The sequence below is a fragment of the Rosa chinensis genome, chromosome 7 (assembly GCF_002994745.2).
Source record: "Rosa chinensis cultivar Old Blush chromosome 7, RchiOBHm-V2, whole genome shotgun sequence".
Lineage (NCBI taxonomy): Eukaryota > Viridiplantae > Streptophyta > Magnoliopsida > Rosales > Rosaceae > Rosa > Rosa chinensis.
The window spans coordinates 15,979,145-15,998,705 of NC_037094.1; the positions used below are offsets into that span (position 1 = coordinate 15,979,145).

The window sequence follows — 19,561 nt, forward strand, 5'->3', positions numbered from 1 at the left end:
TATCTCTGATTGGAGTTAAAGCCTTTTGTCCAGGTTCTCGCTGGTCTTTCTTTGAATATTTGAAGATCACTTTAGGTCGTATCGCTGTTGAGCTTGAAGGCTTCTCATCTTTTGGGGTCATCACTTTGACTCGGATGGGCTTTGGTGGCTTAGCAACCTCAGGTTTTTCAGACCGTTGTTCAGGCTTTGGCTGCTGTGTCAGACTAAAGGTTGGAGGCTTGTAGAATTTGGCATCAGAGTAGTTTACTTCTTCACCTTTAAAAGGGTTTACATCTGCCAATACTTTCTTGGCCTCACCATCTGCCAAATACTTGAAGCACTGATGTAGTGTCGAAGGAACAACGCCATATGTGTGGAGCCAAGGTCGTCCCAATAGTACATTAAAAGATGTTGGAGCATCAATCACATGAAATAATGCGTCCGAGCATAGCCCCCCAATCTCCATCTGGAGTGTAATAGTGCCTATGGCCTTTTGCCCAGATTGGTTGTATCCCTGGATTGTCAACATGGATGGGGACAATTGTCTCACACCCATTCCTATCGTGCGAAGTGTCTTGAGCGGTAGAAGATTCACAACTGAACCACCATCTAAGAGGATCCGGTTAAGCATCGTGTTTCCCACAAGTCCTGTAACATAAAGGGGTCTATTGTGGTACTCAGACCCTAATAAGAGATCCTCTTCACCAAATGTGATGCACTCCATACAACTTGCACAAACCTTTGGTGTGGTTATGGCAACCTCTTCCTTGTACATGTCAGGGCTCAATAAAGCTTCAATGAGTGCTTCCCTCAGCTCCCTTGACATCTGCAATGCGTCATAGACACTCAATGTAGCCGGGACACGCTTCAGGTGAGCCAGCACATTATATCTGTATTTCTGTGATGACTCCTTTATTCGGCCCTCATTCTGCTCCGGTTTAGAGTTCTTTGACGTCGAGGCTTTTCCAGTCTTGTCCGTTGTGTTCTCTGGAACGTTTTTCGACTTTAACTTTTTCAGGCTATCAGATGGTTCGTTGACTTCTTTCTGCTTGTCAGCTCCTGGAATGCTCAAACCAGAGCGTAGAGTGATCTTATTAACCTCGGGTTCCGATTTATCAGAGCTTTCCTCATCCGCCTCGGTGTCTGATCCCTTAGGGCCCTCAATGGTGACCATGCAACACTCAAGCACTTCCTCACCATCCTCTTGCTGTTCAGCTTCGAGAAGTTCCTCAAGTAAAAATTATCGTAGAGTGATTGGCACCCTTGGTGGTTGTTCATACTCTTCTTCATCAAGGATCTGAACTTTCTTAGGTGCTCTCTTCTTCTTTTTCTTGTTTCTTAAGGACGACCTTCCCCTGATCTTAACTTTGGATTGAGCGGCGGACCCAGTGTTGATAGGACGGTGCTTGAACACTTTGGCCAGTGTCTTCCACCCGTCTGCTGACCCATCTGAATCTTCTGAATCTTCCCAAATATCAAAACTCGGTGCGGTCATTAGCTCGTACAGACTCGGAATTTTTGGATTTCCAAGGCGAGGCATATCTGGGTGCGCATGAACAATCTTGACTTCATTGTCCACCTGGAAAGCGACGCGTATAGCACCCTCTGATAATGAGACTGTTGCAGCCTTTGTTGGTGAGGGAATTTGCCTTGGTCCTTCCTCAACCACATTTGCAGATGCAGTTTTGTTTGGAGACGAATCAATCTCTATTTCCTGATTGTTAATCATCTCTTGAATTAAATTTTTAAGGATGTAGCAGCCCTTTAGCGTGTCACCGACCAAGCGATGGTACCTGCAATACCTGGGGTCATTGGTCCTGTTCATTTCAGCAGGGCGTTTCGGTTCTGGGAGCTTTATGGCTTTTGCTGCAAGAAGCTCATCAAAGATCGAGTCTACATCATTGTCATCAAATGAATACTTGACCTGTCTTCTTTCTTTCCATGTGAGCCCCCAAGGTTGCTCATCCCTTCCTCGATTACTGCTGCCCGCATTGTTCTTTTCCGTTTTGACGAAGGTGGCCATTGACTCTCCCTTCTTCACTGCAGGTTTCTTGAGGTCATTTTTCTTTTCCCCCGCCTGAACTTTTGGAGTCATCGTCTTTTGGCGTGCTATCTGTCTTTCCACATTGCTGGCCTTTGAAACCAATGCGTCAAAAGTTTGAGGCTCTGCAGTGCCAACGAATGTCGCAATATCCGGAAGCAAGTTGTTGGCGCACATTTGAACTGCAGACTGTTCAGTCAGCTTCTCAGGGCATTGGAGGTTCAAGCTTCTCCACCTTGTGATAAAGTCATTGGCATTTTCCCCCACCTTTTGTCTTGCATCAGCCAAGTCAATGATTGAGACCTTTTTCTTGAAACTGACAAACTGTGCCAAAAATGCTCTCTGCATGTCGTCCCATGTTGTAATGGACCCTGGCTGAAGTTGGGTGTACCATGTGAATGCAGACCCTTTGAGGGACTGAACAAATTGCCTAACCAAAAAGGCATCCAGTTGAGAAGTCTCTCCGCAAGCTGAGTGGAAGTGGGCCAAATGTTCGTGAGGAGAGCCATTTATCCCATCAAACTTATCGAAAGTGGACCTCTGATACGCTTTGGGGAAAGGTATGGCGTCATAATAGAGAGGGTATGGCTTCCTGTACCCAATTACAGGCGGATTCAGTGATAACTGAAATTCCTTAATCCCCTCGGCTATCATTGTCTTGATGTCAGCGGGGGAGAATGTGTTTGAGCCGCCTGAAGAATCTCCACGTTCCTCATGCTTCCGTTCTGTGTATTGGAACATCTCTTTGCCCCTTTCCTTGTTATTGGCCATTAAGGCTAGTTGTGCTACCAATGCAGCTACTTCAGCCTCTTTCTCTTCCAATTTTTTGGCTGCTGCTGCTTTTATTTCAGCACGCCTCTTGGCCTCTTCCTCTTGCCTTCGAATAGCCTCAAGCTCAAGTTGTGCTAACCTTCTCTGCAACTCTTGCATTTGTTCTTCAGGGCTTTGCGGGTTAGCTACCAGCACTTGTGCACCATCGGGTTCTCTGCTTTCACTGCTTTCTGAACCCTGTGAGGAGCCGTCAGTTTGCAGCTGGGAGACTCTTTCTTTTACAGATGTCTCATAGAGTGGATTATCTTTCCACGTTTGTCCCTCATCTTCTGATGCAGTGCCCACTGAAGAAGCATCTCTAGGCGTCATTTTGTGAGCCTTGTTGCGAGTGACTGGCCTTGAGTAAGAGTCATCTTTGAAAACCGGATATTCTTTGTTTCTAGCCCCCTTTGGCCTCCCTGCACCCCTTGATGGTGCATCGAGGGCTTTGATTACCCCTTCAGCTATTTGCTTTGGGTCGATGTTTTGACCTTCCCGTATGATAACTCTTTGTGAAGAGGTAGTGGACTCTTGAGCCACTGAAGCTTGGTCTTCATCATTCTCCTCAGTAGAGGTCACCATCACACTCTCAGTGCTAGGTAGATAGACCGGGATGGTGCCAACCATGAAATGAACTGGCATGTGGACCTTAGTAGCTGGAGGAGTCTTGGGAGCGTTGGTGGTTCTGACAAGAGTTGGTGCCAAACGAGCAATTTCCGCCAAGATGGCCTCAATTGTTTTAGTCTCAGCGTCTCTTTTCCTCTGAGTCCTGGCGGCTCTTTTCCTCTGGTTTCTGATGGCATTCTTTGAAAATGCCTTAACGATCTGAGTCTTGACGACCTTCACAACCTTGTTGTCCTGTTTGGCTCCAAGCTTGGGCTTCGTCATGCTTCGAGTGATGGGTGCATGACCAATCACAAAGGACATATGATGACCAGTCCTTTTTGTGTTGTCGCCAACTGTTAGGAGCCTGTGGAAGAACACGGTAACTTGTGGTGCCATTGTCTTGTTTCCTGAGAAACATACACACAAACTACATTAGTATCTTCATAAAGGAGATGAAAAGGAGAATGGGTCCCACTGGGTGTGCCAAAAATTATGTTGGGCAAAAATTGCGCACAGTGAGCGTAAATGTCACCCAACATAATTTCACTCGTATTCATTAAATGAATAGAGTTTTAATTAGTTCGGGTTCGACCCATTCAAGACAGAATGTGTCTTTTAATTACAATCCCTATTACAAGGAAACACCCTTTGATTCCTATTATGAAGAAATCAATTGTAGGGATGTGTGTGTTTGTTTATTTTTGTGGCTGCACCCGAATGTCTGAATGGGTTGCCTACGTACCATGGGAGAGGGATCAAGCCATTCATAGTTCAAGAATTCCAATGAGTGAATGACCCATTGGAGGGTATTGCTTTTTGGAAATAGGAATAGTGTTTGGACGAATTTGGTGTAAGTGAACCAGGGATTCGATTTTGGATTTGTTTGGAAAAAGCTATGACGTTTCCTGGTGTTTGGTGGAATTTGAATGATGAGGTCAGGGATTCGAATTGAATGAACCAGGGAGTCAAGGATTTTGTTTGGACTTGCGGTTGCATCTAGTGGGTCGCTAGATTGCCTACATACCCTGTAAAGGGATCAAACCGTTGTAGTTCGAACGAATTTGTATTTCTAGTGTTGGCAGAATTTTTGTGTCAACGGATGTACATATATTTTTTTTGAATCCGTCAAGTGTATTTCTTCTGCAGACGCTGGAATTTAATTTGGGCACCCCGATGTGTTTAATATTTTACTGGGCCGTGTAAATGGACTTTTGTGTTGTTGATAACAAATTTAACCGGGCCCAAACATCGGGATAAACTGTTCGGAAATGGGTTTCTGCAATTCAGCAATTGGACACCCATCCTTTTTATGTCCACCCCCAATTTTAAACCCAAGGTGGTCTCCCACAAGTCTGAAACTCCAGCCCAATAAAAGAGCCCAATCCGTGTATCTAAGAGAAACGCTTCCGGCCACACAACAACTAGCTCCTCGTCCTCGTTCAAATCGCTTTGATAAGATTGAGAAAAAATAGGCGTGATCGTATGCTTGGGCTAGAAATTGAATTGGAGATGGGCACCAGTTACTTTAGTCCGGCCAGGAGAAGGAGTCTTGATGTCCGGCTTCATACAAATAGGGAACTGATCCTCTTGATTTTACAGAGACTCGAAACTGGGTAAGAGTTCTATCCTTCCCCATCTCTCCTCCTTAGACTTTTGTAGAATACTGACAAAATTCCCAACGTTTTTGGGTGTTGAAGGTTCAAAAGCAAGTAACCGGCGGTTGATCGAATTTAATTTGCATGCAAGAGCAAAAGCTGGGGTGACTCTTCCATCTGCAGGTACGACCACTTCTGTGCACATATAATCGATCGCTTTCTGTTTTACTTCTTGGTTGACCATGTACCACCGCCTCACACATTCAAAAAGCTTGGTCTTCCCATTTGACCACCGTTTTTGCAATTGATCATCATGCAATATATATTTGAAAACTCCTGCCATGCCTTCCATTCTTTTCCATATATATATGCCAAATATACTGGTCTTTGTCTCTTGCATATGAAAGAAACCTACAGCACACCATGACTCAATAATTAATTATATATGCTTAGAAGCTCATCTTGCAGCACATATATTAATTATGTAATTTGAAGGCTCAGCTTTGGAGTATATTTTTAAAAGCCTATATTTAAAGCCTTTTTTGTCATTGTCTGCAAGTTTTGGACGTTCCTTCTTGATTAAGATTCTGGAAAGGTGAAGCTATTTGCATTTTGCCTTGCTGCCATTAATCACACCACACTTTGTCTTCTAGCTTGCAAAAAAGAATTAATTAATTGATTAAATGAATCATGCCTGTCACCATTTGATTTCTTTTTGCAAGTCCCAGATTGAACAACCAAGCCATATTCCTTATCTTCTTGTTAATCATAATTCTAGAAACAATCAAGTTTCGTCCAAGTATTTGCTTCACGATCTCAAGGAAGTCATATAATTAATTTTGTACCACTAGCTTTGCTTCTGACAATCTGACCGTGCATAGCACAAACTACAATCTTGACTTGATCACAACATGGCATCAAAAAGCTGCTCAACATACTGCCACCGCTTCACCACCGCATACCAGCTTTATAATCAAGCTTGCCTCTTTTGTCTTCTTTGTTAACTAAATTACTACTTTCGTGGACAAAGAAAGAAGTTCAATTAATTAACAAATGTTTTTTTTTACTTGGTGTGCAGACTCGGTTGCTTCGCCACTGCCTCTGTATTCAAGGGGCAGATCAATTTGTTTAGTTGACACGGTGAGTCTAAAACCTTTGAATTCTGAGCCTACGACTTTAAATTCTTCTAAACTCCATTCTGTTTGCAGGCTGCAGAGAAGATCGAAACTAAAGATTAAGGGTGAGGCTCTTATTGATTTGCTTATTACGGTTGGTGTTTAGCTTGGTAGGAGTTTAGTGTTTGTATTTCTGGTTTTGAAAGTGGTGGGAGAAGAAAGGCAGAAGCAGGGGATTGCTGAATTTGCAGGGAGCGAAGATGATATTTTGTGCAGACTGTTCTTTTTCTTCCTTTTTTTAGCGTCGGAACTTGCCGTTCATGAACGACTCCATGTTCCTGTGCTAGGAATTGCAGCAGCTGAGTGCGTTGAGACTCCGGCCGTTCATGAACGACCATATATGTCTCAACGGAGGAGAAAATCACCATGAAGTTGGCCGTTCATGAACGACCATGTATTTCTTGATAACTTAAGAGAGACTCAACAAAAGAAAGAAGGTTGTTCATGAACAGCCTATCTTTTGTTGACAGCAAGCATTCCGGGCGATGTATTTCTTTGTTAAAGAAGACAGGTACAGCAAGGATGCGTAGTATACCTGAGCGTCACCTTTAGAGCTTGAATGGTGGCCGGATCTGCTTTGAATATTTTGGCAGAGCTTTAGTCTCTAGCTTGCTGCTTTGTTTTTTCCTCTCTCCCGTGTGTCTCTCCGTGTCTCTCTCTTCATGTTATTGTTCTTTATAATAGTATAGCTGCTCCTCAGATAACTTTGCCTTCTGCAGGACTTGTAACATTGAAATTTGAATAACACACTTTGAATTTTGGATAAGAAACTTATCCTGTATTTTGACCAGCAACAATCCCGAATTTGCTTCACGTTTGAAGTCTTTTTTTTCAAAGCTAGTAAACTTTGACTAGCAACATATCTCTTTTGCTTCTTTTTTGAATGGCCTATTTGCTGTTTGAAATAGTCAAGGGTGTAACAATATGTATAAACTTATCCATACGGGATTTTGAATGGAATTCATGGATTTGTAGCAACCAAGATCGTAACTGCTATTTTTTATATCTCAACACCTGCGACGATGGCGCTCGAGGTCCTTGGCTGTCGATTCCTTTGGATTCTAGAATCTCCTATTTTCAACCTTGGGGTTGCTGCACCCTAATCTCATCATTTTGGCGATGGAATTCATTCCCTCCAAGATTTGGCCGTACGTTGCTTGCTTCAGTGATGATGGTGGGCGGTGCCTTGGTCTGGTGGATCCAAACCAGATATGGGATCCCGGGTCTGTCATGAATAGAGGCACTGATTTCAGATCCTCTATGATGGTGGCGTTTCGACATGTGGGTGCCGATGGTTTGCTTCGGTGGTGGATGGAGATCCTGTGTTCAGATTCTTTCCAGCGGTGGCCTTGTTTACATCTGCGGTCATGCTCTTTGGGGCCTATGGATTGGAGGATTGGCGTTTGGGCCTTCGGGTTGTTCCCGGAATCTCATTCTGGTATCGGCTTGGCTTCATCAGAGTTGAAGTGGCCGGGTGGCGGGGTGGCGACGCAGAGCTGGATGGATGCCCAGACATTTGGGTGTTCAGAGAAGGGCTGAAGCTAGCGTTCTCAAAGGCTTGGGTGCCCAGATCAGGATAAGTTGGGCCTGGGCATTTGTCAAGTTTGCCTGGGTAGACTTAATTTTGGCTCCGGGTCGGATATGGATCCGTATTTGGGACCCGGGTCGCTTTCAAATCTGGATCTTGAATCCGAGACAACTGCTCATATTGATCTGGTATTGGTTCTAGTTCTTGGGAGTTCATTTGCTAATTTTTGAGTTTTTGACACCCTCGGTTACTTTCGAACTCCCGATGAATGAATTATCTCTCCTAGGTGCTCATATCACTAGTTACAGTTACGATTACCTGGTTACCTTTCATTCTAGATGCATATGTGTATCTTGTTATCCTTTATTGTCTTTATATCAATAATTGATATTGATCAGTATTTTGATTGATTGAATCAATTGTACAAAGGACTGCTATTATATACAAAAGCATCAGTAAGCTATTCTAGGCAAGCTATAATTGCATACAACAAGATCCTACAATCACTCCTAGACTCATAACAGAATCTCCATCAATCACTCTAATTACTCTGTACCATATCACAACAAAATCATCGACTTATCTTCTTTCCTTTATCACTCCCCCTCAAGTTGGAGTGTGAATGTCAATAACACCCAACTTGCCAAGGTGCGTGTGGAAAACAAGTGCTCTTAGTGGCTTTGTAAACAAGTCAGCTATTTGATTTCCAGTTTGCACATAAGCAGTTTTGACTTCCCCTCTTTGAATTCTTTCATGAACGAAATGACAATCTAGCTCAATGTGCTTCGTTCGTTCATGATGAACTGGGTTTGCTGCAATGTGTAAGGCAGCTTGATTGTCACAAAATAGTCTAGCTGGCTCAGGGTGTTATACACGTAAATCTCTCAGCAAGTGTCTCAACCAAGTAAGTTCACAAGCAGCTGCAGCCATAGATAGATATTCAGCTTCGGCAGATGATCTAGATACCGTAACTTGCTTCTTACTCTACCATGATACAAGTGACTTGCCAAGAAATACACAATATCCCGTTACTGATCGGCGTGTATCGGGCACCTTGCCCAATCAGCGTCACAATATCCCATCAAATGAAGTGGACTATGAGAAGAAAATAGTAAGCCTTGTCCTGGGACTACCTTGAGATATTAGAGAAGACGGTGTGGTGTCTTAAGGTGATGTAGCTTGGGTTCCTACATGAATTGGCTGAGTGTATTCACAACATATGCAATGGCTGGCCAGGTGATTGTGAGATAGATCAATTTCCTAATCAATCGACGGTACCGTGAAGGGTCCTTAAGAGCATCACTCCCTTTTGTAGTTAACACCAAATCAGGCTCCATAGGTACTTTTGCAGGTTTTACTCCAAGTAAGCCGGCTTCCTCCAATATAACCAACGTATACTTTCGTTGACAAATTGTAATTCCAGCTTTGGAACGTGCAACTTCTAGGCCAAGGAAATATTTGAGTGGTCCAAGATCTTTGATCTTAAAACAACTATTAAGGAACTTCTTGAGGTCACCAATTGCCTTCTCATCATTTCCTGTTATGATCATGTCATCCACATAAAGCAATACCACAGTAATGAAATCATCACGAACCTAGGTAAACAGAGAGTAATCGGCACAGGACTGTTGAAAGCCAATTCCTTGAATGGCAGAAGAGAACCTTTGGAACCAACTGCGAGAAGCCTGTTTTAGTCCATATAGAGATTTGTGAAGTCGACAAACCAAATTCTCCCCTTGTCGACGATAACCAGGAGGGGGAAACATATACACTTCCTCAAGAAGTTCACCATGGAGAAATGTATTTTGCAAATCCATTTGGTGCAATGGCCAATTTCGAACAGCAGCTATGGCTAATAAACAACAGACTATGATTAATTTCGCAACCGGAGCAAAGGTGTCTTTGTAATCAACACCCTCTCATTGAGTGAACCCATTGGCAACGAGTCGAGCTTTGTAACGTTCGACAGTGCCATCAGCATGATACTTAATCTTGAATACCCATTTTCATCATATCGGGTGGTGACCCAAAGCCAAAGGAACTATGCATGGACAGGTGTGGTTGTCTTCAAGGGCCTGAATCTCAGAATGCATTGCCTCAACCCATTGTGGATCATGGCTGGCCTGCTCATAGGTTGCTGGTTCGATCAAGTGAGATATGTTGTGCACAAAGGATCGATAAGTAGGAGACAAACCAGAGTAAGAGACATACCTTTGCAGAGGATATTGGGTGCTGGACGTGGAGGAAGAGACGATATCGGGGACAAGGAGGGCAGCATGATGTGCTGATAATGACGGAGGTAGGGTGGTGGGTTGGTGGCACGGGTTGACCGGAGAGGTGGGGGCGCTCTTAGTGGTGCGGATTGCGGTGGAGGTACAGGATCTGGAGAGGGCTGCATAGATGAATGTGAAGGAGAGGAGGCAAGAACGGGCGATAGAGGATCAGTGGATGGAGATAAGAATGAAGAAGAGAAGATGGGGTCGAGAGATGGGATAGGCGATGTGGAGGCCGGATTAGACCGAGGTGATTGGGCTGGGAGTGAAGAGTTGATGGACGGATTGGGTTGGGATGACTTGGCTGAAATGTCGGAAGAAAGAGTTGGTAGGACAAGGTAGTCTTCTTGATCTTCAAGGGGCAACGTAGTAAGAGAGAAAATGTGTTCATGAAAGACAACGTCTCGGGAGGAAAAGAATTTCTTGCTTTCAAGATCATAGAGACGATAACCTTTTTGACCAAGAGGATGCCCAAGAAAAAGACATCGATGAGCACGGGTGTCAAATTTGTGTTCAGGAGTAAGGTTTGTGGCATAACACAAACACCCGAAAACCCGAAGATGAGTATAATTAGGAGAAGTGCCATGCAAGAGTTCATAAGGAGATTTATGAGAAAGTAAGGGTGTAGGAAGCCGGTTGATGAGATAACAAGCGGTTTGAATACTCTCCCCCCAAAATTTTAATGGTAAATTAGCTTGGAACCGAAGGGCCCGACCAACATTCAAAAGATGGCGATGTTTGCGTTCCACTACCCCGTTTTGCTGGGGAGTGTAGGCACAAGTATGTTGAAAAATGGTACCATGATCATCAAAAAATGCACGCATCGATGTGAATTCACCCCCATTGTCTGCACGTAGGATTTTAATATCCTGATTAAATTGTGTTTTGACCCAAGAGAAAAAGGATTTTAGCAAGGTTTGTGTGTTAGATTTAAAACTTATAAGGTGTACCCATGTGAAATGAGTGAAATCATCGACAATAGCTAGGAAATAACGAGCCCCAGATTGTGTGTGGGTTTTATGTGGACCCTAAATGTCACAATGAATTAAATCAAAAGGTGCTACTGTTTTTATTGGACTAGAAGTGAAAGATAAACGAGTTTGCTTTGCTAGAGGACAAATATCACAAACATGTTTAGGATCAAACATAATTTCTGGAATAATCTGAGAGAGAGATTGGATGGGTGCTGAGGATGGGTGCCCAAGACGTCAGTGCCAAAGTTCTGAGGTGTGGGTGACATGATTTGCTGGGTGAGGGTTTTGTTCTAGTGTGAGGTAGTAGAGCCCATTAAAATGCTTGCCCAGGCCAATCGTCCTCTTTGTATCCACGTCCTGCACAACATAGAAATCCGGATAGAATATTATTATACATCTCAAGGCTCGGGTTAATTTGCTCACAGATATCAAGTTTACACGAAACTTAGGCACATGTAGGACTCCATCAAGAGATAATTCTTGCGATAATTTAACAGACCCAATATTCTCAATTGTAGCTTGCCCTCCCTTTGGTAAACCAACAAAATCATGGGATGTTTTAATTTTATTGTGAGTGGGTGATAAATATGATATATGATCTGTTGCTCCACTATCCACAATCCAATATAATGTCGAATGCGGATCATGTTCTATGATATTGCAGTTGGGTGTGAATATACCTGTTGCATTTTCAAGTGGTTGTTCATTACCGTTCTTATTGCGTAACATGGCCATGATTTGATTGTATTCCTCAGTGGTGAAGGTTGGACCTTCATTGGTGGGTACCTTTTTCAATTCAACATTGTGAGCAGCTGGCCTCTTGTTCTTGGGCTTCACATTTTTTCCATGCCATTTGTGACCCACTGGAAACCCAATAATATAGTAGCAACGGTCCACCAAATGGCCCTCTTGTTCGCAATATGTGCACTTGAGAGGTTTACGGTGAACGAAAGGACTCAGTGTGGCTGGGGAACTTGAAGCTTGCATTGCATGGGAAGTTGGTAAGTTTTCATGATGGCTTGCTGCCTCCATCTGCCTCTCGTGTTGGAGAATCGAGCCATGAGCCTTGCGGGTGTCAGGAAGGGGATTCATCATCAAGATTGAACCACGAACATTGGAGTAGGAGTCGTTTAACCCCATCAAGAATTGCATAACTCTCTCCTTCTCTTCTCGGTTGGCAAGCTTATTCGTACCTTCACATTCACATGTAATTGGTTCCAGGTAAGAGGCTAACTCATCCCAAAGGGCCTTCAGTTTGGTGTAGTATACGGAGACCGATTGCTGACTTTGGCGACACTCGGCAATTTGTTGTCAAATCTGATATATTCTTGAGTCGTCTCCTTGGGAAAATCTGTCCTTGAGGTCGCTCCAAACCGCAGTGGCTATGTCAGAGAATATGACGCTGCTAGTGATGTCAGGGTTGATGGAATGTAGGATCCAAGTCAATACCATGTTGTTGCAGCGCTTCCACATGGGGTATTTGGCATCAGTGGATGAAGGTGCCTTGATAGTTCCATCAATCAGTCCAAGCTTGTTCTTGGCAGTGAGGCTGAGATGAATTGGCAGCTTCATTGTCCATAGTTGTGTCCATCAAGTGGTGTGTTAACCAGGATGAGCCCTGGTGTGTGGAGTGATGCAAGACGAGAGGATCAGGGAGGCCTGTTTCCTCCATGTCTTTGGATGATGACTCGTCTTTGGTCTGTACCATAATGCTATTTTGGTGGTGTTTTGATGTGTTTGTGGTGGAAGGTTGTGAGGCTCTAGAGACACCAGAAACGGTGCTCTGATACCATATCAATAATTGATATTGATCAGTATTTTGATTGATTGAATCAATTGTACAAAGGACTGCTATTATATACAAAAGCATCAGTAAGCTATTCTAGGCAAGCTATAATTGCATATAACACGATCCTACAATCACTCCTAGACTCAGAACAGAATCTCCATCAATCACTCTAATTACTCTATACTAGATCACAACAAGATCATCGACTTATCTTCTTTCCTTTATAACTTTCTTTATGATAGATGCGTTTGTGCATCTTGCTATGCTTTATTGTTTTTCTTTTGATGCTTTTGCATCGCTCCATGTACTTTTTAGTTTTATTTAATATAGCTTTTCGTCATTCCTTCAAAAAAAAAATTATGAAATAGAATAGCTAGGGTATCACTACTACAAAAAGGTCATCAGACGACGGTGAATTTGTTTTGTGTGATGACCAAGCTCACCGTGGTCTAAGTGAGTGTTGTGTGATTGAAACATCAGACAACGGTGATTTCAACATTGTGTGATAGTACTTTGCTCAATAGAATACTAGTTTCCGTTGTGTGAATTCTGCGCAGACATGTGCCTGGCATGGCATGCGCGGGGATGCCGCAGCACAGTCAGACAACAGAAAAGGAAATTTGCCGTTGTCTGAGATTCATAACACACAACAGATATAACTCATTCTTTGTTGTCTGAGATTCATAACACATAACGGATATAACTCATTCTTTGTTGTCTGAGACTAATAGCAGACAACGGATATAACTTAATATTTGTTGTCTGAGGTAAGTAACACATAACTGAAGTAAAATTATCTCCCTTGTCTGTTGATTACTCAGACAACAGTGATCATTTTATTTCTGTTGTGTGTTATGAATCTCACACAACAGAATTTTATTTTCTTTTGTTGTTGGTTGTTAGTTCACACAACAACTATATTTGGTTATCCATTGTGTGAATATTGTAATCAAATTGGGTACCAACCGGTGACTGTTGTAAGAGAAGCCTCAATTTTGAACTCTTTTATCATCATACAACACATGGTTTTGTACTGTGTTGTATGACTGAATATTAGATAGTAATTAACACATAAACAGTACTCTAATCCATATCATTCAATAACCATTTTTCCCTCCATGATTTCACATTTGATTTTTAGTGCTGCACTCAGACGACAGTTAGTAAGGTTTGTGTTGTGTGAATAACTTTGAAAATTTTTAGCTAGGTTTAATTGCCATCGTGTCCAAAATAAAAGGAAGAAAAAGAAAGCCTTCCTCTCGATACTTGATGCTCGACGCTTAGCTCTCTCTCGAACCTAAACGAAATCTCAGTCCTCTCTTAAACCTAGAAACCCATCTCTCTTACAAACCCATCTCGATCTCAGTCTTCTTCTTCATAGATTGAAAATTCCAAACAAAGCTGGACAAAAAACCCATCTCTCTTTCGAACCCTTTTCCGGTGAATGGTTTACAACGTTTTATACAACAAAGATGCTAATTCTATCCATAATTATAGGACTAACTATAGTAATACAAATATCTTAATTAACTTGTGATGATACAGAAGATCTCAATAACGAAGACTCCAGATCATATGAGATTCCTTTCCTCAATACTCCCCCTCAAGTTGGAGTGTATGTTAATTACACCCAACTTGCTCAATAGTGCTGAAAATTGCTTCGAACCCAGCGGCTTGGTAAACAAGTCAGCTGGTTGTTCCTTTGTTTGAATATGCATGGTTTTGACTAGCCCCCTCTGTACTTTTTCCCGCACAACATGGCAATCTATCTCAATATGCTTTGTGCGTTCGTGGAAGACGGGATTTGATTCTATATGAATGGCAGCTTGATTATCACAGAACAATTAAACTGCATGTGCATGTTTAACATTCAAATCTCTTAATAAACTTCGAAGCCAGGTAATCTCACAGCATGTTGTTGCCATAGATCTGTACTCCACTTCTGCACTAGAACGAGACACTGTTCCTTGCTTTTTTGTTTTCCATGAGATGGGTGCGTTGCCTAAGAAAATACAGTAGCCAGTAGTTGATCTTCTTGTGTCTTTACAATGTGCCCAATCTGCATCACAATATGCCTTGATCTCCAATTGTTCGGTGGAAGGCAAAAGTATTCCTTGTCCTGGTGTCTGCTTAACATATCTCAACACCTTGTAAGCTGCATCTAGATGAGGTTGTCTAGAGTTATCCATAAATTGACTTAGGATATGTACAGCATACACGAGGTCTGGTCTCGTGACTGTGAGGTATATGAGCCTTCCAACTAATCTGCGATACTGAGAGGCGTCCTTTAAAACGACCCCTTCACCTTGCGTTAGCACAAAGTTCTGATCAATTGGGAATCAAGATGGTTTAGCGCCTAGGAAGCCTGCATCTTCAAGGACCTCTAATGCATACTTTCGTTGGCATAAAACAATGCCTTGCTTGGACCTTGCAACCTCTATTCCAAGGAAGTACCTTAACTGACCTATATCTTTGAGCTTGAAATGATTTGCAAGGAAGTGCTTTGTCTCCATGATGTCTTGTAAGTTGTTTCCTGCTAGTATAACATCGTCAACATAGACTAGCAATGCTGTGAATCTACCTTGAGTGTGTCGGACGAAGAGTGAGTAATTAGACCAAGACTGATTGAATCCGGCAGCCTTGAGAGCACCAGAAAGTTTCAAAAACCACTGCCTCGATGCTTGCTTGAGGCCATACAATGATTTGTGTAACTTGCAAACTCTATTCTCCCCCTTTCGTCTGAAACCAGGAGGCAACTTCATGTACACATCTTCATAGAGGTCACCGTTAAGGAAAGCATTGTTGACATCTAGTTGATGAAGATGCCAACCTTGAAGAGCTGCAAGGCTGAGTAACACTCGAACTGTTGTTAGTTTGGCCACCGGAGCAAATGTCTCGCGGTAATCAATCCCTGTAACTTGACTATAACCTTTTGCAACCAAACGAGCTTTATACCTCTCTACTGTGCCATCTGGGTTGTGTTTGATCTTGTAAAACCACTTGCAACCGATTGGTTTCTTGTTAGGGGGAAGAGGCACCAAACTCCATGTCTTGTTTTCTTGAAGAGCTTGAATCTCTTTGTCCATAGCTTTTCTCCATCGTGGTTTAAGGATAGCCTGAGAGAAAGATCTAGGTTCCTTTTCGAGTGTAATGTTAATAGTGAAAGCTTTATGTGTAGGAGAGAGTCTATCATAGGATAAAACATGAGCAATAGAATGAGGGGTACATGGATGAGTAACCTCGCTCGTGGAAGATGATGATGCAGTACGTGAAGGAAGGGCTGCCTCAATATGAAAGCCTTGCAATGTGGTTGGAGTTGTAGTTGGCCGTGATGATCTTCGTGGTTGTGGCAATGAAGAATGAGGTATTGCATCTTGGGATATGGATAAGTCTGGTGGTGACGTATTTGGAAAATGAGATGGTGGAATATTTGAATCCGAGTGATTTGTGGGATTGATATCAGCGGAAGTTGTGGGATTAGAATCAAGATTTGATTCCGAGTGATTGGTGGGATTAATATCAGCTGAAGTTGTGGGATTAGAATCAAGATTTGATTCCGAGTGATTTGTGGGATTGATATCAGCGGAAGTTGTGGGATTAGAATCAAGATTTGATTCCGAGGGATTTGAGAAGATTTGATCGTCAACAATGTGAGGTGAGGTAGATAAAGAAGGAAAGAGTTGAGGAGGTGTTGGAGAATTGACAGAAGGCGAAGATGTGGAGAGTTTGGATTGATAAGGAAACTCGGTTTCAAAGAAGATGACATCTCGTGAGACTAACATTTTCTTATTTTTCAGGCTACAGCCTTTATATCCTTTTTCACCATGAGGGCAACCAAGGAAGATACACTCAGTAGAGCGTGGATCAAACTTGCTAGGCCGGAGTGGATGAGTAGACACAAAGCAACGACCACCAAAAACATGCAAATGAGAGTAGTTTGGTGATTTGTGAAATAATGTTTCAAAAGGTGTTTTACCTTGCAAAATTGGTGTCGGTGTCCTATTTATTAGATAGGCAGCGGTGAGTATGGCATCCCCCCAAAATGGTTTAGGCAAGTTTGATTGAAAGAGAAGTGCACGAGCAACGTTCAACAAGTGCCTGTGTTTGCACTCAGCGACGCCATTCTGTTGGGGCGTGTTGATGCAACTGGTCTGATGTAAAATACCCTTGGAAGAGTAAAATTGTGTGCATTTAAATGCTGGACCATTGTCACTCCTAACAATTTTTACTCTTTTGCCAAATTGATTCTTAACTAAATTGACAAAAAGGCTCTGAATCTTGAACTCCGTCTCCACCTTTCTTAGCCTCTGACCCCAACCTCGACCGCGACAGAGATCAACCAGCTTCTCAGCAATGCCTCCGATGTGAGTTGTGGATTTGATTTCAGTCTTAGATTCTCAGCTTCTTGTTAAGAACCTCAAACTCTAACACAGAAGACACAATGTTTGGGGGTTCTCGAGCTTACCTTATTCAATAATACAACTGCGGCTTTTATACAGCCATTACAAAATAGGAATGATCACAAAAGCATCCACGTTTACATGAACTACAACGTGGTTTAAGATTGAAGAAGACTAATTCAAATGCTAATCTACACCCTACAAAAAAAGGTTTATTTAACAGAAAACAACCAACATGATATTAAAGAGATAAGTCATAAAGACTTAGTCAGCAAGCAACTAAAATACCTAACAAATCCTCCCTTCAACTGACCTGCAGGAAATGCAGTCAGTTTACCTTTTGAACATCGCACACTCCAAGCTGCTCTCTCATCTTCAAGAACGCTTCTAACTTCAAGGGTTTTGTCATAATGTCAGCCAACTGATCTTTAGACCAACAGTGCACTAAGACAACTACTCCATTTCTGGTTAAATCTCGAAGGAAAAGAAAACGAATGTTGATATGCTTACTCCTACCATGCATGATAGGGTTCTTCTAGAGTTTAATGGCTGATTTGTTATCATAGAAAATAGTGTACTTACTTTGGTTGAGGCCGAGCTTTCCGAGAATTCTTTGCATCCATACACTTTGGCATGCGCAGGAAGTAGCTGCTATAAATTCTGCCTCAGTTGTAGAGAGTGTTACTACTGGTTGTTTCTTGGAACTCCATGCCACAGCGCCAGAACTCAGCTTAAACATGTACCCTGAAGTGCTCTTACGATCCCCAAGGTCTCCTACATAATCACTGTCTGAGAAAGTAACCAAGCTCTCCTCTCCTCCTCTCTTGTAAAATATTCCCATCTCAGCTGTTCCCTTCAAGTACCGAAAGATCCTCTTCACTGCTTGTTGATGTAACTCAGTGGGAGCCTCCATAAATCGACTAATCAAACTCACCACATACATGAGATCCAGTCTTGTGGCAGTTAAGTACATAAGACTGCCCACCATTTGCTTGTAGGCAGTGGCATTCAAGTACATAAGACTGCCCACCATTTGCTTGTAGGCGGTGGCATCAACCCTTATACCTCCTTCATCCTTCACAAGTCTGCATCCTGGTACAATAGGATTTTTCACAGGATTACACCATTCCATTCCGAACCTTTCTAACACGTCATTGGCATACTTCTTTTGGCTTATGAAAATTCCAGCCGAGCTTTGCACTACCTCCACTCCGAGAAAATACTTCATCCTTCCAAGATCGGACATATCGAATTCTCGCTTCATTGAACTTTTGAACTGCTCGAACATCTTCACATCATTTCTTGTAAAAATAAGGTCGTCCACATACAAGCTGACTATAAGAATTCTTCCATCTTCACCACACTTTATGAAAAGTGTGTGCTCACTCAAACATCTCTAGAACCCTTCCTTGATGAAGTATGATTCTATTTTGCTAAACCAGGCTCATGGGGCTTGCTTAAGCCCGTACAATGCTTTCTTCAACCTATAAAACTTGTCTTCTGCACCCTTCACTTCATAACCTCGAGGTTGTTCAATGAAAACTTCTTCATTGAGCTCACCGTGCAGAAATGCACTTTCCACGTCGAGCTGGTACACACTCCATTCTCTGCTAGCTGTAAGTGCAAGTATCAGTCTAATAGTGTCCCACCGAGCAACAGGAGCAAATACCTCGTTGTAGTTGATTCCAACTTGTTGAGTGTACCCCTTTGCCACGAGCCGAGCTTTGCATTTGTCTACTTCCCCCTTCTCGTTCAGTTTAGTCTTGAAGATCCATTTTACACCTATGTTCTTAGCTCCTTTATGCAACTCAGTCAATTCCCACGTACCATTTCTCTCAATAGCTTTGATTTCTAGGTCCATAGCCTCTCTCCATGTAAGACTCTTGGCAACTTCTTCAAAAGTTACTGAATCACTAGATGAAGTGAACATGACAAGCTGCTGCATTTCTTCCTCCTCGGACAATCCCTCACCACTTTCATAGTCTTCCATCCACACTGGTACCCTTCTTATCCTCCCTTGATCAAGAATAGGTGCATTGATTGGGGCATTGTTTTCTGCTGCGTTAGTTGTTGTAGATGAACCCGAGCCACTACCTCCTCCTTCTGCAATTTGCTCAACCTGCTCTTCCTCTTCATTGTTATCAACCTGCTCTTCTTCTTCATCTCCCCACTCAAGAGTGTCACAACAAATTTCTTCAATAGTTTTACCCGAGCTCTACTTTTCTTCTTCTTCAAACACTACATCTCGGCTTATAACAATCTTCTTAGACTCCGGATCAAACAGCCGATAAGCCTTGGATTCTTCACTTATGCCCAAAAACACACACTTGAATCTCTTGTTGTCAAGTTTCTGCCTTTTGTTATCCGGTATGCGAACATGTCCACTACAAC

At 42.6% G+C, this 19,561-nt stretch overlaps 2 protein-coding genes and 1 long non-coding RNA gene across 3 annotated transcripts; 1 reads left to right on the forward strand and 2 right to left on the reverse strand.

Moving 5' to 3' along the window:
* The first annotated feature begins 4,889 nt into the window (after positions 1 to 4,889).
* On the forward strand, positions 4,890 to 7,145 carry LOC112179631. The gene is made up of 4 exons (XR_002927839.2): positions 4,890 to 5,049; positions 5,134 to 5,214; positions 6,110 to 6,171; positions 6,240 to 7,145. It is a non-coding gene; the product is annotated as an uncharacterized LOC112179631 (long non-coding RNA).
* Positions 7,146 to 8,921: 1,776 nt separating this feature from the next.
* LOC112177484 (uncharacterized mitochondrial protein AtMg00810-like) lies at positions 8,922 to 9,551 on the reverse strand. The gene is made up of 2 exons (XM_024315773.1): positions 9,459 to 9,551; positions 8,922 to 9,329 (listed from the first exon to the last, which is right to left on the reverse strand). Exons 1-2 carry the CDS (start codon positions 9,549 to 9,551, stop codon positions 8,922 to 8,924), a joined length of 501 nt encoding a protein of 166 aa, XP_024171541.1.
* A 7,805-nt stretch (positions 9,552 to 17,356) lies between these two features.
* LOC112177485 (uncharacterized mitochondrial protein AtMg00810-like) lies at positions 17,357 to 18,458 on the reverse strand. The gene is made up of 3 exons (XM_024315775.1): positions 17,753 to 18,458; positions 17,508 to 17,596; positions 17,357 to 17,368 (listed from the first exon to the last, which is right to left on the reverse strand). Exons 1-3 carry the CDS (start codon positions 18,456 to 18,458, stop codon positions 17,357 to 17,359), a joined length of 807 nt encoding a protein of 268 aa, XP_024171543.1.
* Between the last annotated feature and the right edge of the window lie 1,103 nt (positions 18,459 to 19,561).

Bases quoted from the DNA above. Each gene is read 5' to 3' on its own strand.
- LOC112177484 (XM_024315773.1), bottom strand. From the start codon at position 9,551: ATGGATTTGCAAAATACATTTCTCCATGGTGAACTTCTTGAGGAAGTG. The intron at 9,330-9,458 runs GTTTGTCGACTT...CTGTTTACCTAG, and splicing joins GTCGACAAGGGGAGAATTTG to GTTCGTGATGATTTCATTAC.
- LOC112177485 (XM_024315775.1), bottom strand. From the start codon at position 18,458: ATGTTCGAGCAGTTCAAAAGTTCAATGAAGCGAGAATTCGATATGTCC. The intron at 17,597-17,752 runs GTAAGTACACTA...GTTGGTCTAAAG, and splicing joins AAAGCTCGGCCTCAACCAAA to ATCAGTTGGCTGACATTATG.